Here is a 19,695-nt window from a genome sequence, read left to right as displayed (position 1 = left end):
TCATTCCCGAGGAGGCATTGCATCGTCCTTGATCTGTACATATCCTTGGGCAACACATTGGGTCCACACCATCTTCATCTTCTTTGCAATCAGTCAACATCAAACCAGAGCAGAGGACACGACTCTTCTGCTCTCTTATTCCCTCTCTTCACGAAAAGTAAAAGGAACCATCATTCATGCTAAAAGCAATCATTGAAGCAAGAAAAGAAGTAAAGATTTGTAGAAGTGTAAAGTCTCTCTCTTTTTCTTTAATAAGAGACAAAATGTCTTTAGAGAAGCTCTATGGATCGTGTTACCTTTGACTAAAACAACCTAAAATTTTCAAACAGATCATTTTGATGGCTTCCACCTCAGGTCGAGTAGGGCTACTATTGGCGCTGAAAAGCATGTTACAAGCTACTGGCGTTTCAAGGGAGCAGATAGCAGATGAAATCCTAGAGTACGAGCAGCTCCCAACAAGAAGTTGGAGGCTACCATACGCCGACTACAGGAGGTCTTGAGACCCGTACGCCCAGACGAGGGCTCTTCTCGAGATCCTTTAGCAAGAGCAACACACATGTTGCATCTCTTGTTATATAATATAAAGTATGTATGTATGCATATCTATATATATATATATATATATATATTATATATATATATATATATATATATATATATATATATATATATATATATATATATATATATATATATATATATATATATATATATATATAGACACACACACACACACACACACACACACACACACACACACACACACACACACACACACACACACACACACACACACACATATATTGCACATAGGTATATCACTTCTTCTCACCAAAATGTGATAAACTTGTGATAATAGGAGGACCGCTCTGCCAAAGCAAGCTACTGCCACAACTCAACTGCCACCAGTACATACTACTCAGCGGCCACCGGATGACGAGGTCATTCAGCTGGCCCTTGACACACACTAGACCCGACGAGTCTGACGGTGCACCTCTATGGCCTCAAGACCTTCTCCGACCCCGACACACTCTCAATCGGGGTCCCACGCCTCTGCCACACCCTGGCCAGGACCCAGTTCTGACCACCAAGGACCTTTTTGGACCCGTGTTGGCACTTACCGCATCACTTGCGACATCAACATTCATGGGCGGGTTGTGCCCCTTGGAGGTGGCGTCCTTATTTGTCAGCACATAGGGCGGCTAGACGAGCTATACATGCCTCGACTCCACATACTTTGGGCGTACGTATCTATGCGTTGTTTTAAATGTTTTCATATAACTATTCACTTGGTCTAATCTATCTTTTTGTAATGCAGAGATTAGCTAGATATCGACAAAAATTTTGTGATTGCTCAGCTACAGTACGAGTTTGGAGAGGGATGGGAACAAAAAAAGCTCGAGCCTGAAATGGCCAAGCTTTTACAACACATGCGAGACAATGCACGAATAGTAATTACTCACACACACACACACACACACACACACACACACACACACACACACACACACACACACACACACACACACACACACACACACACACACACACACACACACACACACACACACACACAAACACACACACAGATGAAATGAAATTAAATGTTATATTGAATGTTTTCAAAGGGAAAAAATGACCTTTGAGACCAAACTGATACAATCTTGGGGGATCTAATACAATGTCTGGGTACAACCAAATAAAAATACAATGTCTGAGTACCAAAAACAAAATACATTGTCAGTAATCGATCTGGAACTATCATGCCACCACAGGGTTGATCTGCAACAACCGTCGGTACAATGTGCAACAGAAGTGAATGATGGTGAACAATGATACTCAAGGGTTCCTTTCACTAACAAAAGGGAGAGCCTTCCATGCCTTAGAGAGAGAATGCTAGTGCAATGACAAACAAAGTGGGAAAAAATTGTGTGTGCTAGTGTATGAGAGTGCTAGAGAGAGAGAGAGAGAGAGAGAGAGAGAGAGAGAGAGAGAGAGAGAGAGAGAGAGAGAGAGAGAGAGAGAGAAGATACGACACCAGATGGGGTCCCAAACCCCCCTCCAAGGATCCCCCTCTCTATTTCTAGAGAGGTATTTGCTTTAGATTGCACAAGTTTTGAACAATGGCCGTAAATTCTATGATGCTAGAGGATGGACTATGTCGACGAGACGAAGACAATAACGACAACAATGACGACGAGGCTAAAATTTGAAATTTGAAATTTTATTGGCTAAAATTTGAAAACACTATGCTAATCTGCGAGGATCTGATGTTGTCGTGCTAGTATGGGACTGATCTACAACTATCATGTCGGGCATGGACTGAAAACCAAAAAGGCTAGGCTGATCTGGCTGAATATGAAAATGCTACTGTTCTTGATGTTGGGTACTAATGGTTGTGCAATTGATGGGTATGCAACTACTCTTAGTGCTTGGACATGCACAACTTGGGAATAAGCTCACAAGGTTTTCAGAACACTTCCTAAGTTGTCCTAAACCCTAGATGTAGAAATACTCTATCCACATGCACATAGGGTTAGATGTGCACGTGACATGCCCTCCTTTTCATGGTGAGGCACTAGTACTGAGCTGTGCGTTCTAGTGCTCGAACTTCATAAATGTCTGCAATGCTTGCTTCTTTGGGCTGTGCTGAAAGCGACTCCACTTCATCTGCTTCGGGTTCATGTCTTCAACTTGGTCTACGATCTCAGATCCATCTTCTTCTAGGATCTTCGTTGAGGGATCTTCCTGAAAACACTTAAAATTCAAGACCATAAACGCATTTGTTCGATACAAAAATTTCATCCTAAACTTAACTTTTTGACCTAATACTATCCACTATGGCAAACCCCAACAGGAATACCAATGCTTGTTGGACAATCGTGCTAATGCGTCTGCTATGACTGTGTTGTGCCAAGGAATGAGCATGCAAACATGACGTAAAATTGTGAAACACTGTGGATTCCTCGAAGAGGAGCTATCCATCTTTCCTAATGTGCTTTTCATGCATCTATGCTCATCCATGAGTGAATCCTGTGCAACTTGCAATATGGTTTCCTTGTGAAAAGGTCACACACATAGACGGTGACAAACATACAAGAAACTGTCACAAATAAGACACTCTAACAATGCAAACTAACTAACCATGAAAGAAAAGGGTACTTCATGAATCGATTCTTCTAACTCAACTCGAGAGTCAAGATCTGTCCTTCGTGACTAATCGTGTCTGCAAATCGGGTTAGTGCTACTAGACAAGCTAATTTTCTTATTTTTAAAAGAGATCCAAAAATTGAGGATCTTACACATCTTGCTGCTATGAATGGAATGTGGCTACTGGAAACAAAGCCTATAAAAGGTGAGCTTCCATTCTCACTTAGCATTAGTACAGGTGTGCGCATGTGGTGTGTGTACTAGTGAAAGGTTGTCTGTACCTTAAGATTGAGGATCTTACATGTCTTGCTATGAATGGAATGTGGCTACTGGCAACAAAGCCTATAAAAGCTGAGCTTCCATGCTCACTTAGCATTAGTACATGTGTGCATCTGTGGTGTGTATGTACTAATGAAAGGTTGTCTGTACCTTAAGATTGTGAGGATTTAACTTGCAAGGGGGTGTGTGTTGTTGACTCTATGGCAAAAGGCAAAGACAAGCAAGCTATTATGGAGCTAGCTGCATTGACTCAATCTCAGGTGACTTTGTCTCCAATATGGACTATTGTCTGAGCTGCTTGGTTGTGTTGTGCCATTGTGGAGCTCTACATGTGGTAGGGGCAAATGAATGGCACTTGGTCATGGGCTTTGCAAAGACCATAGCCCCTCCTTGCATGCTACATTGGAAGTTTTCCCTAATCTCGTCACCATTTTTCACAATGAATTCACCCCGCAAGGTTACTTCTTGGCGTGGTCATTCAAGGTCGTGAGCAAGATATTACACATTGGAATCATTTTCCAAACCACCCAGGTTTTGATCCTTGTGTACAAAATCCTAGCATGAATGTTACAACTGGCTCTCAGGGCAAGGTACTTGCACAAACAGGTATCCACTATTATATCAGGTTGACAAAACTTGAAAGACTGCATAGTCTATCTTGGTTGGCATGTTATGACTACATGTACCTCCACATGTAACCATCCGTAGATAATGCATATATGTGTGTATGTTCCGCATGTAATGCATCTGTATGTATGTACATGATGCATGTATGTATGTCATTGGCTATTGATGGAAAAACTTTCAGGTAGTTGTGGGCAACTTCATATCTAATGGCAAAAAGTCAAAGCAAGCAGGTTTCGATGCACGTGTGCCTTACACATCTCAATGCAAACACAGCTCCTCAAACTTTGGCAAACAAGCCCCTTTAAAACTCTCATAAATCTTTCAACCCAAAACATCCAACAAGTGCTAACAACACCTGCAATCTATATCTCATCCATGAGATGAATGAACACGTGGACTTGGATATTGAAAAAGGATGTCGGTAACTCTTTCTTTGTCAAACAAAGGATCTCAATGCATTGCCTTTCTTTTGCGGTATTGATCTTGTAGCAACCTCCTTAGACGTGATCCATCTATAAAAAAATAGAAGAACAATGTAAAAAATATTTATTGAAAGTACATATACAAACATCCGCAAGCTATACATATACCTTGCTAGCTTCCCTAAAACGATAAATAACATATTGGATACCACTTGTTAAGTAACCATCAATAGCAAAGTCCCGGGAGAACATGCTACACGTATTAATTTACAATCAAATTAGTATCTCCTGGTTTGAGGAACGATTTGTTACGATTAAAAAAATATTCGGTTATCTTGATGAAATTATGCCAATCATGTGTCTTCAAGTTCGCAAGACTCGTGTCATCCATAGTGAATATATTCTTCAATAAGACACCATATCCCGTAGGTGTGGATAGTCATATTTTTTTATTAACTATGTCAGTCTCTTTGGAGATAAGCACCCATGGTGCATGTGCATATTCTTTTTGACTCGTCTCTTCATCAACATGGGCCACAAGCTCCGTTTGTAATTTTGATCTTTTAAGCTGTTTCGAGCTGCTTCTGTGTCTTTCAAATTAATAAGATGTTTCCACAAAGAGTGGCCTACATTTTTGAATATATGCATAGGATCAAGAAGATGAGCGATCTTCAAATCCTTCCAATACTCCAAATAATACCATACAAAGATAGAGAGAGTTAGAGAGGGTCGTCCTTGAGATCGGTCATCATCTCTGTCATTTGTAAGCTCTAATTCTAGATCAATAATAGGACCTTCGGTCCATTTTAGATACATATCTTCGAGTGTCATCCGTTCTGGACATTGTCCACTCTCGACCTCTCTATTTAAATGTCTAGTTTGTGTGCTTCTATGTAGCAAATGATCTTCGTGTAAGAATCGTCTATGTCGAAGGTATATATTTTTATTGAGTTGCTTACCATACGTAGATTTCAACCAATCATCGCATGAGGGACAAGCTTTATAACCTTTGATTGAGCACCATACATCCATAGTGAAACACTTAGTATGATAATAAAAAATAGAATGAAATAAAAAGGCTTATCTGTCTGTATTACTTAAAATGAAATCAATACCAGCACATAATTGGTAGCCAAGAAAGTCGTGTATAGTCCATGCTAAAATTCCTTGCACTCTGAATCTCCTTTCATTTTTCGGTTTTTATATACCAAGCACGTCTATGTCTCTCCACAACTCTTGGAGTTTGTCACTTAGAGGTGTCAAATATACATTAATGGTTTTAACTCGACGTTTTCTTGGAATTATGAGAGACAAAAGTAAATGTTCTTTTTTAAAACAAATAAAGGGTGACAGATTGTAGTTAGCTAGAACTACTAGCCAAGTAGACCATTTATTTGAGTGCATGGAGAATGGATTTACACCATCCAAACCAACGCCCATTTTAATGTGTCGTGGTTCTGTTTCAAAATCATGCCATTTTGTATTGGCATGTTTGAAAGCAGGGCAATCCGAGGGAATTTTGATTATCCCATCCGTACTTGCATTCTTTGCTCCCTAGTCCATAAGTCTTGCTAAATCTGGGGTTCGAAATATGTATTGTATACATGGTGCCAATGAAAAATATTGAAGTATTCTACGAGGGATATGTGCTCGTATCTTTATAACAAGATGTTTTACATTTTGGACATGCTTTTTCATTTTTGTATTTGTTTCTATACAAAATACAATCATTGGGACATACGTGTATTCCATTGTAATCGAGTCCAATCTTGCTCAACATCTTGTTCACTTCATCTCTTGATGTGGGAAGGGTATTGTTTGACGGTAAGAACTTTTGAGATAGTAGCCTGCAACACTTTGAGCAAAGACCACATACAAATTAACTATTAAAGCATTCAAAAATATTTCAATAAATATTGACAATGGAGAAGACATTTACTTTAATAGTGCAGAAACGGATGCATTACTCCAAGCATAACAACTTTGGAGGTTCAAAATAAGCAAACTTGCCCTTAACCATGAAAAATTTTCTACTTTAATAGTGCAGAAACGGATGCATTACTCCAAGCATAACAACTTTGGAGGTTCAAAATAAGCAAACTTGCGCTTAACCATGACAAATTTTCTCCTTCATAGATTTGCTTTAACGTTTTTGCTCTAAGAAAACTTTCGTTATTATATGTTTCACTTCCTTCGTATCAATCATAAATAAAATCATCCATGCCATCATCGTCATCATAAACATCGTTATCTTTGTCAAAATGCAAACCATGTAGTTTCTTTAATCTTTCATAGCTGTTTGGATCACTTTTACAAAGGATTTTCATGCACTCAATTGACATACATGAGATGCCATGAGAAGGTAAACGCACATCATTTTCACCATCATACTCTGGAACCTATCACATAGACACAATTATGAGCATTTTATATCCAAAAATCAAACTCAATATTTTGTAACACATACTTAGCATTAAAAAAGAAACAAATTGATTAAGCAAAAAACTCAATAGTATCAAACACAAACGTGTAAATTTGAAAAATTTGATACATAATCCACAATTGTATGTTTTTTGTATGCACTTTTACTTATTCAATCTAGAGGTGGAGGTGCTCTTTCAAGCCTACAAAATCCGTAGTTTACTAATAGTTCATCACTGGCATGTAATGATCTAATGGTATTTACAAGAATGTAGCTTGGAACATCTCTGCTCATGTACTCTGGTTCATGTCCATTTTTGCATTCCACAAATATACAATTGGTTCTTGCATTTCATCTATGAATTCTATTTATTAAGCTGGCTATGTTTCCATGTGTACATAATCTACCATCTACATAAAGTCTTTGACTTTTTGCATGGGTAATGACTCTATCTAAAAGGGATGTTGCATTGAGACACAAACCACAAGTGGTCATGCTATGGATGTAGCACGCCAACTAATGCCAAGGGTCCCATCCATATATAGGCCCACAAAGGCACATAAGAGTCACCTCTGAATGTGGTGGACTTGTAGATTTTGTGCAATGAATAGGCCACATCCTCCATTTGAAAGGCTGGAAGGAGCGATCATGTAACGAGCACCCCAAATGCTAAACATCACTCCATCTCTAGGAAGAGATCTTCCATGCCATCCTCCATAGTGTCTGCAATGTATGCACTAAGACAATAGACGATTGGACAATGGATAATCGCCACGAGTCTTGCTCTCAAGGCCGGGAAGCAAAGGTTGTCTCGCAAGATGTCCATTTGTAATTCTTGGATTGCATGACCATGTCATGTGTAAGAATAACAAGCATCTTGATCATAGATGGCATCCTCATCATCAACTAGAGATGCATATCCCTACATGTGAAATATATTTATATTATTGACACAATTAACTATAAGAATGTAAATAGATATAAATTAGAGTGAACAATATTAACCATAGGCTCATCTCGGTGTGCGAGTGTTGGTGCATGAGCATAAACATCCCAATCCAACTCATGTGTACGACACTGACATCGTGACCTTTGATGTAAGCCTCAACATCTATCGCACCAACATGGAATCCGCTCCTCTTCATAATAAACTAAAGGCGCTCTCTCTGAAGGCTCTTCTTCATGTCCCATCGTATGAGAGTGGTATTCATGACTATAACATGGAGACAATGGAGTACAAGATGAATCTAAATCTGTATTATAAAAAAATAATAATAATTTAATTTGATCAAAGTACTAGTATGTGTGTGTGTGTTTGTGTGTGTATGTACATACGTAAATACTCAAATGCATATATACATGTATACATACATATAAAAACACATACATTTATACATACATACATATATTGTTTCCTCTTGTTGTGAACACAAACAGGAAGTATGCTATGGCCTTTTAAAATAAGAGACTTCGCGATTCCATGAGGGGTCATGGACCCACTTTCGATGGGAGATGCGATTACGGGAAGCATTCCTGTAGCAAAAAGTACGTCAATTTATAATTTGAATTTTTGATTAAATTACTTATATATATTCACCAATAATGTAGCTGTGATATCATTTTATTTTCAATGAATATAATGTAGGAGGCAACACAGGCTAGAGTTGCAAGCGGCCACACATCCCACTTGGGTTGCATGGACAAGACCGGCTTTATAGCCACTTTCGTAAATATATATGTATAGATTTTCATACCATACTTTTTAGAATGATGTGAATACAAAATAATCCTAAACTTTGGATCTATTTACAAACCAAAGATTACAGTCGACTTTCGGCTCCAGCAAAGATCGAGATGGCGACATACCAAGGATACAGAGCCTTGCAGTGCATCCTTCCACTAGCACATCCATTTGTGAGTAATATTTGTAACTTTGAGTTCTCCTTTTATGTTAAAATGATTTTCAAATTAGTTTTTAATTGTCAAGCAATTTAATTTAACTTTTATTAATGCAGGAGGTTCACGGCGAGAGAGATCTCGATCTTGTTGTGAGAGAGGAGGAGGAGGAGGGTGGGAGGATAAACGAGCAGCGGGCACGCGTTGCATCTTCTTCACATGCTAGGAGACATGAGGATTGTATGATGAGTCCGATACGTCAGAAACATAGGCGTAGCGGCATTTAGATAGATGGTTATGTTTGAGTATTGACATTGTATGTATACACACATTGATGATTTATATATTCGGTCTGCTTCACTCAGTTCTAGTCTACTTGTATGAATACTATTAAATTTCTTCATTCATATTCAGTTTGTTCCAATCATTTTCGTTTATACTGTCAAGTATTTTTGTTCATATGCAAATTATTTTAATCTTTTTTGTTTAATCGCAAAGTGTCAAGACCATACCGTGATCATTCATACTTTTGATTTTGTGTTCGCATAAATTCATCGATTGTCTTTTTGTTGTAGTGTACATAGAACGCTTCCGAGTGTACACTTTTTGCTTCAAATCTTGTTGTTTACGTAAGCAAAAGAGAGAGAGTTTGTGTAGAGAGAGAGAGAGAGAGAGAGAGAGAGAGAGAGAGAGAGAGAGAGCCTTGTGTGTGTTCCAATAACAATAACATATACACCAAAGAATCCTTTCAAATTACAAAAGACACTAGAAATTATGTCAATAAAAATATGGTATAATTCCCATTCATAGTACATAACAGTCTTTATACACAAGTGCTGAAATCAAGGGCCAGAAGATATAATAGTCCGCCATCTTCAAGCCAAGGAACTTTGAAAACCATAGTTGAGAAGGTTACCCTCACTTGCACCCATGGAAACAACACAACTTTTAGTTAGCATTGGCACCGTATGCAGGTGATGCATGGGTATCCCACATGTTATAGATGTCACTCAACTAAATTGCTTTCAAAGATAAATAATAAGAAAGGTGAAGCTACTCAAATATTCAGAGACGGAGCTCCTTTTGCTTTGCAAGCTCTCATGAGATAAGACAGGAGACAAGTTTTATGAGGAATTCAGCCTCGAAGTGGGCCACATATACCTGTTCCTAAATTTTACAGAGTTTGGCATTAATTGCTACTATTTTTTTAAGGTCAGTAACAATGCTCATACGTGCAATCAATCTATACTTTGGAGTCACTTGTAACATAAAAAGATGCTAGTAAGTAAGTCCTAAACCTCCCTAGATGGAATAAGCCACCATATTCGGCCACATGAGTAGCCATAAGGTATCATGTACAACCATACTTGGCAACCATATTCAGCCACAACCCTTTTTAACCATATTCACACCCGCTTGGCCATATGAGCATCCATATCCAGATGTAGCAACCATATTCGGCCACATGAGCAGCCTTAAGGTACCATGCACAACCATATTCGGCCACATTTCACACCCTTCACCACCATAATCATAACCATATTCGGCCACAACCATTTTTTACCATATTCTCGACCAATCATTCACAACTATTTTTGGCTACATGAGCATCTTTGCCCATGAAGTAGCCAACCATTCCCATAACAGTCATAGTCAGGAGCATGCATAAGTTCTATATTGCTATACTATTATACCGGTACTGGTGTACTGGTACTCCTAGACTGTAGGACTGGTATTTGCATACTGTTATACTGGTACTAGTCTTAGATTTGTAGTGCTAGTACTAGAACTAGTAGTATTGGTACTGGCAGTACTAGTATTGGCCAATACTGACAGTACTAGTACTGGCAATATTGGTATAACTAGCAGTACTGGTACTGGTTAGTACTAGTAGTACTTACCAGTACTGGTAGTACTAGTATACTGGTACTGATACACCAAAGAATCCTTTCAAATTACAAAATACACTAGAAACTATGTCAATGAAAAGGTGGTATAATTCCCATTCATAGTACAGAACAGTCTTTATACACAAGTATTAAAATCAAGAGCCTAAAGATATAAAAGTCCGCCCTCTTCAAGTCAAGGAACATTGAAAACCATGGTTGAAAAGGTAACCCTCACCAAAGGGTCAGAAGAAGTAGCCAAATATTCCCATAATAGTCATACATCGACTTAGTATAGTTAAGAACATGCATGAGTTCTACTACCATATCAAAGGTGAATCACAACACAACCAAGCAGCTCGGACATTAGTCCATATTGGAGACAAAGTCACTTGAGATTGAGTCTGAGCAGCTAGCTCCACAATAACTTGCTTGTCTTTGCCTTTTGCCATAGAGCCAACAACACACACCCCTTGCGAGTTAAAATCAAGAGCCTAAAGATATAAAAGTCCGCCCTCTTCAAGTCAAGGAACATTGAAAACTATAGTTGAGAAGGTAACCCTCACCAAAGGGTCAGAAGAACTTAGCCAAATATTCCCATAATAGTCATACATAAACTTAGTATAGTTAAGAACATGCATGAGTTCTACTACCATATCAAAGGTGAATCACAACACAACCAAGCAGCTCGGACATTAGTCCATATTGGAGACAAAGTCACTTGAGATTGAGTCGGAGTAGCTAGCTCCACAATAGCTTGCTTGTCTTTGCCTTTTGCCATAGAGCCAACAAGACACACCCCCTTGCGAGTTAAATCCTCACAATCTTAAGGTACAGACAACCTTTCACTAGTACACACACACACCACAGACGCACAACTATTCCAATGCTAAGTGAGCATGGAAGCTCACCTTTTATAGCCTTTGTTTTCAGTAGCCACATTCATTTCATAGTAGCAAGGCGGGTCCGTCTTCAAGAGGGCAAGGCCAGTCTCTCATCAAGAGGGGGAAGAACCAATAGTGCCGCCTTGGGGGAGAGAGAGAGAGAGAGAGAGAGAGAGAGAGAGAGAGAGAGATGCACGTAGAGCCAATGCCGCAGGAGGAAGCCACCGCGTCATCAAGCCTCATATTGTACAGAGTGAGCCCAGCTCGTAAAAACCCATTATCCTCCTTAACTCTCTAGGTTTTAGGTACGGTATATTACACAACCACCAACAAATTTCTTATTACGAATTTCACTTCATAAATACAAATCCCCTTTTTTTACAAGAGATTTCCTAGGTCAATACAAGATATTGAGGTTAATCCCCAGTTAATTATACCGAGGCCGTGGCAACAAGCCACTCCTATATCCGGAACTTGGAAGGAGTTTAATCCTTGTATTAGCAGTAGCATGTGTGTGTGTGTGTGTGTGTGTGTGTGTGTGTGTGTGTGTGTGTGCCCTCCCTTACCCAGGCACCATAACTAATGGGTATAGTAGGCCCATTAGATATGGCCCTACTTCCTCAATAAAAGAACAAGTAATGCAACATCAAACTTTGAGGCAACCATATTCACAACCATATTCGGCCACAACCCTTTTTAACCATATTCACACGCATTTGGCCATATGAGCAGCCATATCCAGAAGTAGCAACCATATTTGGCCACATGGGCATCCTTAAGGTACCATGCACAACCATATTGGGCCACATTTCACACCCTTCACCACCATAATCATAACCATATTTGGCTACAACCATTTTTAACCATATTCTCAACCAATCATTCGCAACTATTTTTGGCTACATGAGCATCTTTGCCCATGGAGTAGCCAACCATTCCCATAACAGTCATAGTGAGGAGCATGCATGAGTTCTATACTGTTATACTGGTACTGGTACTGCTATACTGCAATACTGGTATTTTGCCTACTAGAATACTGGTAATGGTCTTAGATTTGTAGTGCTAGTACTAGTACTAGTAGTACTGGTAGGGCCAGTATTAGTATAACTGGCAGTACTGGTACTGGTAGTACTAGTATACTAGTACTGATACACCAAAGAATCCTTTCAAATTACAAAAGACACTAGAAACTATGTCAATGAAAGGTGGTATAATTCCCATTCATAGTACAGAATAGTCTTTATACAGAAGTATTAAAATCAAGAGCCTGAAGATATAAAAGTCCGCCCTCTTCAAGTCAAGGAACATTGAAAACCATAGTTGAGAAGGTAACGCTCACCAAAGGGTCAGAAGAAGTAGCCACAAATTGTGGAATGTAAATTGGTATAAAGAAAAACGGCAAAAGTGTGTAAACAACATTTCGGAGGTAAAATGGACAAGCTCAATGAAGATATTCACTCAAAAGGTATTGTGGATGGCTATCCCAATTGAAAACAGAATTCTTCTTAGAGGGCTTGGCATAGACACTTGCTCTAAATGCAAAGCAACTTCAAAGGATCCCTTGCATACGTTTAAAGGATGCCCTTCCTCGCGGTTTCTTGCTACCAAAATCTACAGATGGGTGTAGAGGACTTGGAAGGTGCTTTTCTTTAGAAATGACTTTTTCTTGAGAGGGACAAGGTTTCAAAATGAAGCAATTTTGATACGCACACAAATTACCAAGTACCATTAGCTGAACAACATTTGGAAAGCAAGGAACATTCAGGTATTTGAGAGAAGCTTTATGGTAGCCCAATCCAAGGATATCGTGCGTATAAGCACAGAGCTTGTATCTGTAATAGGGTGAAGAGTAGGGTCTAATGCACAAGCCGAAGAATGGAAAGATGCACTAAATTGTATCAGTGACTCGAGTTGATAAATTGTATACCCTCTTTTGTGGAAATTTGTCTCCTCAAAGCACATGTAGTGCTTGAGGTTCATTGTACATTCTTTGTTGAATGAATATATCATTTCCCATGTTTATTACTTTATTTGAAAGAATTTTCAGAAGATACCCCCTCTGCGATCAAAGACGAAAAAAAAGGGCCGTCAGGTGTTGTTGCACGCGGTAGGGAAGCAGTGACGCGGGCAGAAAGAGGATGACCAAAAACTTGGGAGTAGGTGGCGGCTGAGCTTGCAAGGGAAGCGATCGAACCGAGAAATCGAGAGGAAGGTGGCGATTGAGCGTGTAGGGGAGGCAAGACGAGTGCACAGGCCAGGTGGTAGAGACGATGAGCAAACCTTTTTTAAAAAAAAATGTGCAAAGGCATAATTTTTGCAACCGCGACAGCTGGGCTAGTGGTTACTGCAATGGTGGTCGAGTTAATCGTTGATACGTGCAATTTTGAATTCCTTCATAGTTTTGGCTTGACATTAACAAAAAGGGGGGGGGGGGACTCTCAAGATTCTGGGTAATACAATAAAGAACCTACTAGTAGTAGGGTAGGGATTCTTACTATTTTGAGTATGAACCAAATAAAAAGCCCCTACAACAATTACCAGATTAGGATATATTTACAATGCTATAAAGAAGGTCAAAGAATTGTTGTAAAAAGGAGGTTGGAAGCCTATTTCTGAAGTAAAGAGAGTGTCTCAATTTCTATGAAGGGTGTATTGAATCTATTATTGCATGGATTGGTGGATCTATTGTAGCTCTTGCAAACCATTAGTGGGACGGGGCTCTAAGAGCTAGTATGCATAGACACATATTGCAAAACTCAAGGTGTAGCACCAGCAAATTTGCTAGCATGAAAAACATGGGAAGAGGCACATGTAACAACATTGCTCCCTCCCTCCCTCAGGTATCCAAGAGAATTTTGGCTCTTTGAATTATTTGATGGGACAATAGGAGCGAAGGTTCCAAAGGTATCCTAATTTTAGTGGGCTCTTTTCAACTTTAGAAGCAACACATTATTTGATTGAGTGTCTCTTGTCTATTTCAAGAATCTTTTTATGCATGAAAAAAAGGCAATGAAATGCTTATTAAAAATTTATGCGTCGACTTTGGGAGTGATCAAGGAAGGAAGCTAGCGCAAAGTGGTCATGCAAAGCTCTAGATACAAAAAGCCACAAAAAAATGAGCTTGCTTGTAAAGGCATAATCGGGGAATTTTGCCAGAACAACTTCTTTTTTTTTTTGGGGGGGGGGGGGGGGGGGGGGGGGCGGGGACCAAAATCAGTTCCATAAGTAAAAAATATGTCACCCTTACAACTTGCTACTGCGCAAAACTGTCATACACTCCTCTCTCTCTCGCTCTCTCTCTCGTCACCGTTACAACTTGCTACTACGCAAAACCGTGTCATACTCTCTCTCTCTCTCTCTCTCTCTCTCTCTCTCTCTCTCTAGCCCACACACGCGGTTTAGAGTCCCACGGCTAGAAAAATACATTTTTGCTAACCGAAGAAAATAAGGGCAAACTTGAAATTCTCTTGATTTTTAGGTCAAAATTTGAAGCTTTCGTTGGTAATCACACTAAAACTTGTGAAAATTTCCCGGTTTTCTTCAAGGCAAGCTCAAAAACTAACCAGGATTTTAGGATTTCAACCGGTTAAAATACATGAGACCCTGGTTTTGTTCTAACAGTGGTTTAGACGCTTTACCTACAAAAATGTAAAGCCATCGTAAAGTCTTGTCACAAAGGGAAGCACCACTCCTACATTTGCATTTCATAAAAGGAGGGCATTTATTCCTTGTTCTATGGGGCTCCCACATAGCCTAGCCTAATGGTCCCAATTCCAAAAGTAAAGAGTGAAGGAGCCTCTGCCTCTCCATGATTTGTGGAGCTGGTTTCATAGAAAATCACGTGAGCTAGATCTTCCCCAAGATGTGGGAGCTGTCTTCCTTTAGGCCCCTCTCTCTCTCTCTCTCTCTCTCTCTCTCTCTCTCATATGCACGGCTGTGAGGGCATCCATCACTTGATGCTCAAAAATCTGACGTGATAGCAATGTGAAAAAGGAGACGAGAGCATTATGAGAGCACCTACTGAAGCATCCATTAAAGTTGTCAATCAACCCATCAGCCATGGCCTTCCTATAAAAAATCCAAGTTCTTCACTCAAGCCTTGTAGAGCAGTTTCATCACCTTTGGGAATTAACCAAAGGGAGGTAGTACTGCTTTACACAATCAATTAACTGGCATTATAATTTCGTAGAAGGGGCTTTGGGTTTCCATCTTTCTTGTTCACATGGTGAGATCTCTCTCTCTCTCTCTCTCTCTCTCTCTCTCTCTCTCATATGCATACATTCAACTGCAAGAAAGTAATGCTCAGGCAAAAGAATCAAGATGTAATAAGCTTGCTTTTGCAATCTTGGGACAATACATAGAAAGGCGTAAATGTCTCTTCATCAATATACAAGTCTACTGTGTCTCTCTTTTGAAGGCCGAATGCGTGACAGACCAAAGATATATGTACAACTTTTGAAATTAGGCAGATATCATGTGGTTGGTTGTGATGATTTTGATTGGTGCAGGCAATGATCTTCATACGCGTGAAAAGGAAGAAAAGCACCTACTTTGTGCACTGCGAACCGAATGAGACCATCCTGGAGGTGAAAGCTAAACTGCAAACATTGAGCGACCACCCCATCTACACGCAACGCCTTATCCTCCTTGCCACCCATCAAGTGCTCGATGATGCTAGAACCCTTGCTGAGCAAAAGGTCCCTCGCACCCCCCCCCCCTCTCTCTCTCTCTCTCTCTCTCTCTCTCTCACTCTCACATTTAGAGCTTTGTACGATTCACAAAATACAGCTGCAAACAAAATTTCCTCTTTGCAACACCTACCCCACCCCCCTACAAATTTTGAGACTAATCTCTAAATTTTAAATTTGAATGTGAGAAAACCAAAAAAATTTAAAGAAAATTAGTGTTAATAAACCTTTGCATTTAGTTAATTTACCTCTACTATTTCTCATAGGTAGTTTGCCAAGTTTTTCAAAAACGTTATTTTTTTCCTGAGCACTACCTCTTTGCATGTTAGACATGCATACATGACTTGAAAGCTCTCCTTTTTGGCCTCTTCCTGTACAGAATGAGTAATAATTATAGAACAAGGAGTTGGGTCATGCAACGAAGTGATCCCATTATATAGGGCTAGAAAATTACATTTTTCTTGATCGGTGAAAATAAAGGCAAACTTGAAATTCTCTCGGTTTTTAGTCAAAATTTGAAGCTTTTGTTAGTAACTACTCTAAAAATTGTGTAAATATTTTAGTTTTCTTAAAGGCAAACTCAAAATCTAACCGGGATTTTACAATTTCAGCTGGTTAAAATACACTCGACCCAGTTTTTTTTCTAACAGTGAACCCATATAAGGCTTTTAAGGAAAGGACTCCATTACAAAGTATAATGTTAAAAAAAATGTAATAGTCAAATGTATGTCTTACTCCTCCTTCACTAGGTCTTGGTTTAGAAAGCCACTTCAGCGGATAGGCTCTAGGCTAGGTAATCAAAACCATTTCACCAAGTAAGTACTAAGTAAGTCACAATGACTCACATTAGGGCAGATCCGCCTGGCGGGGGTAGAACCATAGCCACTCATCATCAATTTCGTCTTCATGCGAAATTGCAGCCAGCAATACTTTTGCATAGTTCTTCAACGCGGCGGGGATAGAACAAGGATTTTCCAACTATGCCAATTTTGGCAGAGTTGAGAAGCTTTGGCTTCGTTTGCTTATGAAAGCAGGCTGGGGTTCTTACTCCAGCCCATGCAGATCCGCCCTCTACACAGAAAAGTCATATTCACGGACCATTCATTGTCTAAAGGACCCTTCGCAATCACAACAAGGTGAAAATTCACTATGGCTTACATAAAGCTATTGAGAAGAAATTCATAATAAGAGGCTTCTTGTGTTCGAGAAATATAGAAAGTGACACCAGTAATTTAAACCATGTGGTATCGCAAAAAAATATTATGCTTTCTGTAAAACAGTGTGACAATGGACTATTTGGTTTACAAAATGCATAAAAGAAATAATTCAAAGAAAAGTTTATTATCATTAGTTTGCCATGTGGAACTAATCTACAAGCTTTATCCAATGGTCTGTCTAGAGACGCACTCAAAATTCAACCCTTTAATAAGGCCTACTTATGTAGTCCAAAAAACATCCAACATTTCAATGTTTCACGAACATCACACATGCAAAGGTTCAGGAAAAGCTCCTTGAAAGTTGAAGACAAGGAGATTGGATTCTCGAAAATAAAATTTGCAAATGTATGTCAAATTGTCGATCTCACTTCTTCTTCTTTTTTTTCAACACACAAGAGGGTCCATAGGGGGAGGTACTTATCCCTTCCAAATATTAGCCATGTTACATGGTCGGGCAAGGGCCGCATACCATTGGGCAAGAGTCATGCGTAGGCATCACCATGGCCACCTACTTGATGCATTACATGCTCGGAACGATGAAGAAAACTCGTAGCAACCAGCTAGGAACCTCCTCCTCAGGTGACCACCCCCAAGAGGAGGATGCAATAGAGTGTCCAAGGGCAAGAGCTGTAGCAAGGTGAACCTATATGAGCACAAGGTCATGTCCCTCTAGAGTGTCACCAATAGAGGATATGAACCCACAACCCATAGGTTGAGAGGCCAAAGCCTTACCGTTAGACCAACTCTATGGGGACGTCAATCTTACTTCTTCGTTGAGGCTTGTTTTGGGAAGCTGAACATAAAAAAGACACATACTAATTAATATGAAATACAAATTAGAGAAGCCCTATCTCTTGAATGAGAGAGAGAGAGAGAGTGTAGAGAAGCTGGTATTTAAATTGGATCAAGAAAAGGTTTTTTGTGAGCACTGCGTTAAAAGATACTTCCTCAATTGAACAACTGGTGCTAGGCCTACCTTACTATCAAAACCTCTTTAACTTTTTTTTGTCAGTATGGAAGAAGTCAAGGTTATTTTGCAAAGATTTGACAATAATTGGAAAAAATGTTTTTGCTGTTAAATGCAGGTTGAGAATGATGCTGTAATAGCCATGACACTTAGAAAAAGTACTACTCCTTTTGCCCTCTTCCTCTTTGTTTGTCTCTGTTTAATGGGTCAATGTACGCATATGTCGATGTATGCATGCCGTTGCTCTCTCTCTCTCACACACACACACACACACACACACACACACACACACATTATTATTAGCATAATATAGAGATCTTTCTTTTTCTTGGTTGTTGGCTTATTAGGTAGAGAGAAAAATAAAAGAAAAAGTGATGTGTATGTATGATTGGATAGGCACCGGTGAATGGGAAGACATTGATATCCAGAAGGCAACCTACCAAACTCTTTATCCGGATAGCTAGATCCATGAGTTGATCGAGTGCAGGACATCCGAGGAGAACCAACTTATCTATTCATGAGCAAGAAGCATTATTGATGTCCATATAAACTGTACGCGATGAAGATGAAGCCTGTTAGTTGCTAGGATATTCTTGCTATTACCAATCTGAAGAAGCTTAAAACAAATTGTTACAAAGATTTTGTCCAATTATAATATTGTGGAGCTCGTCGGCCAAACAATAGTTTTATGGGTATGGCAAGTATTGTAATCCTAGTGTTCTTTTTTTGTCGAATGTTCTGACGAGGAAGATTGCATACCAGAACCATCAAAGTTTATGAAGCTTTAGATTTTGTACTCTCTACTCCTATCTACTCATATCGCTATTTTTTAAATGATGGAATGTTAAATTCTTTTTCTATGAATCCTCTTGTAGCTGTCTCTCATTTAGTTGTCTAAGTTATCATCTGCGAGTATTTATGGCCTTTGAGAATAATCATCTATCATTTACTAGAAAGATGTTCATTTGGCCAAAGGTGTTCCATATTGCACTAGGAAAGCATAGTGGTGCAAAAGGTTCAATAACCTTGAAATGATTTTTTTCCTTGCAAACATGGTTGAATTGAAGCACTGTTCTAAAGCTCCTCCCCATGACACACACACACACACACACACACACACACACACACACACACACACACACACACACACACACACGATCGACACAAAAATCGGTTGACCAATTTGGATTGTTCCCAAGGAGGATAAGGGCATTCACACAAAGGTGTTATGAGAAGGGCATTCTATTGTTTCAGAGG

The 19,695-nt window shown here is 39.4% G+C and overlaps 1 protein-coding gene across 1 annotated transcript; it reads left to right on the top strand.

Moving 5' to 3' along the window:
- The first annotated feature begins 15,114 nt into the window (after positions 1–15,114).
- On the top strand, positions 15,115–19,287 carry LOC147430348 (polyubiquitin 9-like). Its single transcript, XM_086495672.1, has 4 exons — positions 15,115–15,791; positions 16,075–16,263; positions 18,557–18,596; positions 18,835–19,287. Exons 1-4 carry the CDS (start codon positions 15,789–15,791, stop codon positions 18,900–18,902), a joined length of 300 nt encoding a protein of 99 aa, XP_086351798.1. The 5' UTR covers positions 15,115–15,788; the 3' UTR covers positions 18,903–19,287.
- The last annotated feature ends 408 nt before the right edge of the window (positions 19,288–19,695 follow it).

This window comes from Adiantum capillus-veneris, chromosome 22 (genome assembly GCF_014529385.1).
Source record: "Adiantum capillus-veneris isolate H3 chromosome 22, ASM1452938v2, whole genome shotgun sequence".
NCBI lineage: Eukaryota > Viridiplantae > Streptophyta > Polypodiopsida > Polypodiales > Pteridaceae > Adiantum > Adiantum capillus-veneris.
The sequence above is the reverse complement of the archived record's forward strand: the minus strand, read 5'-3'. Positions and strand labels throughout refer to the sequence as shown.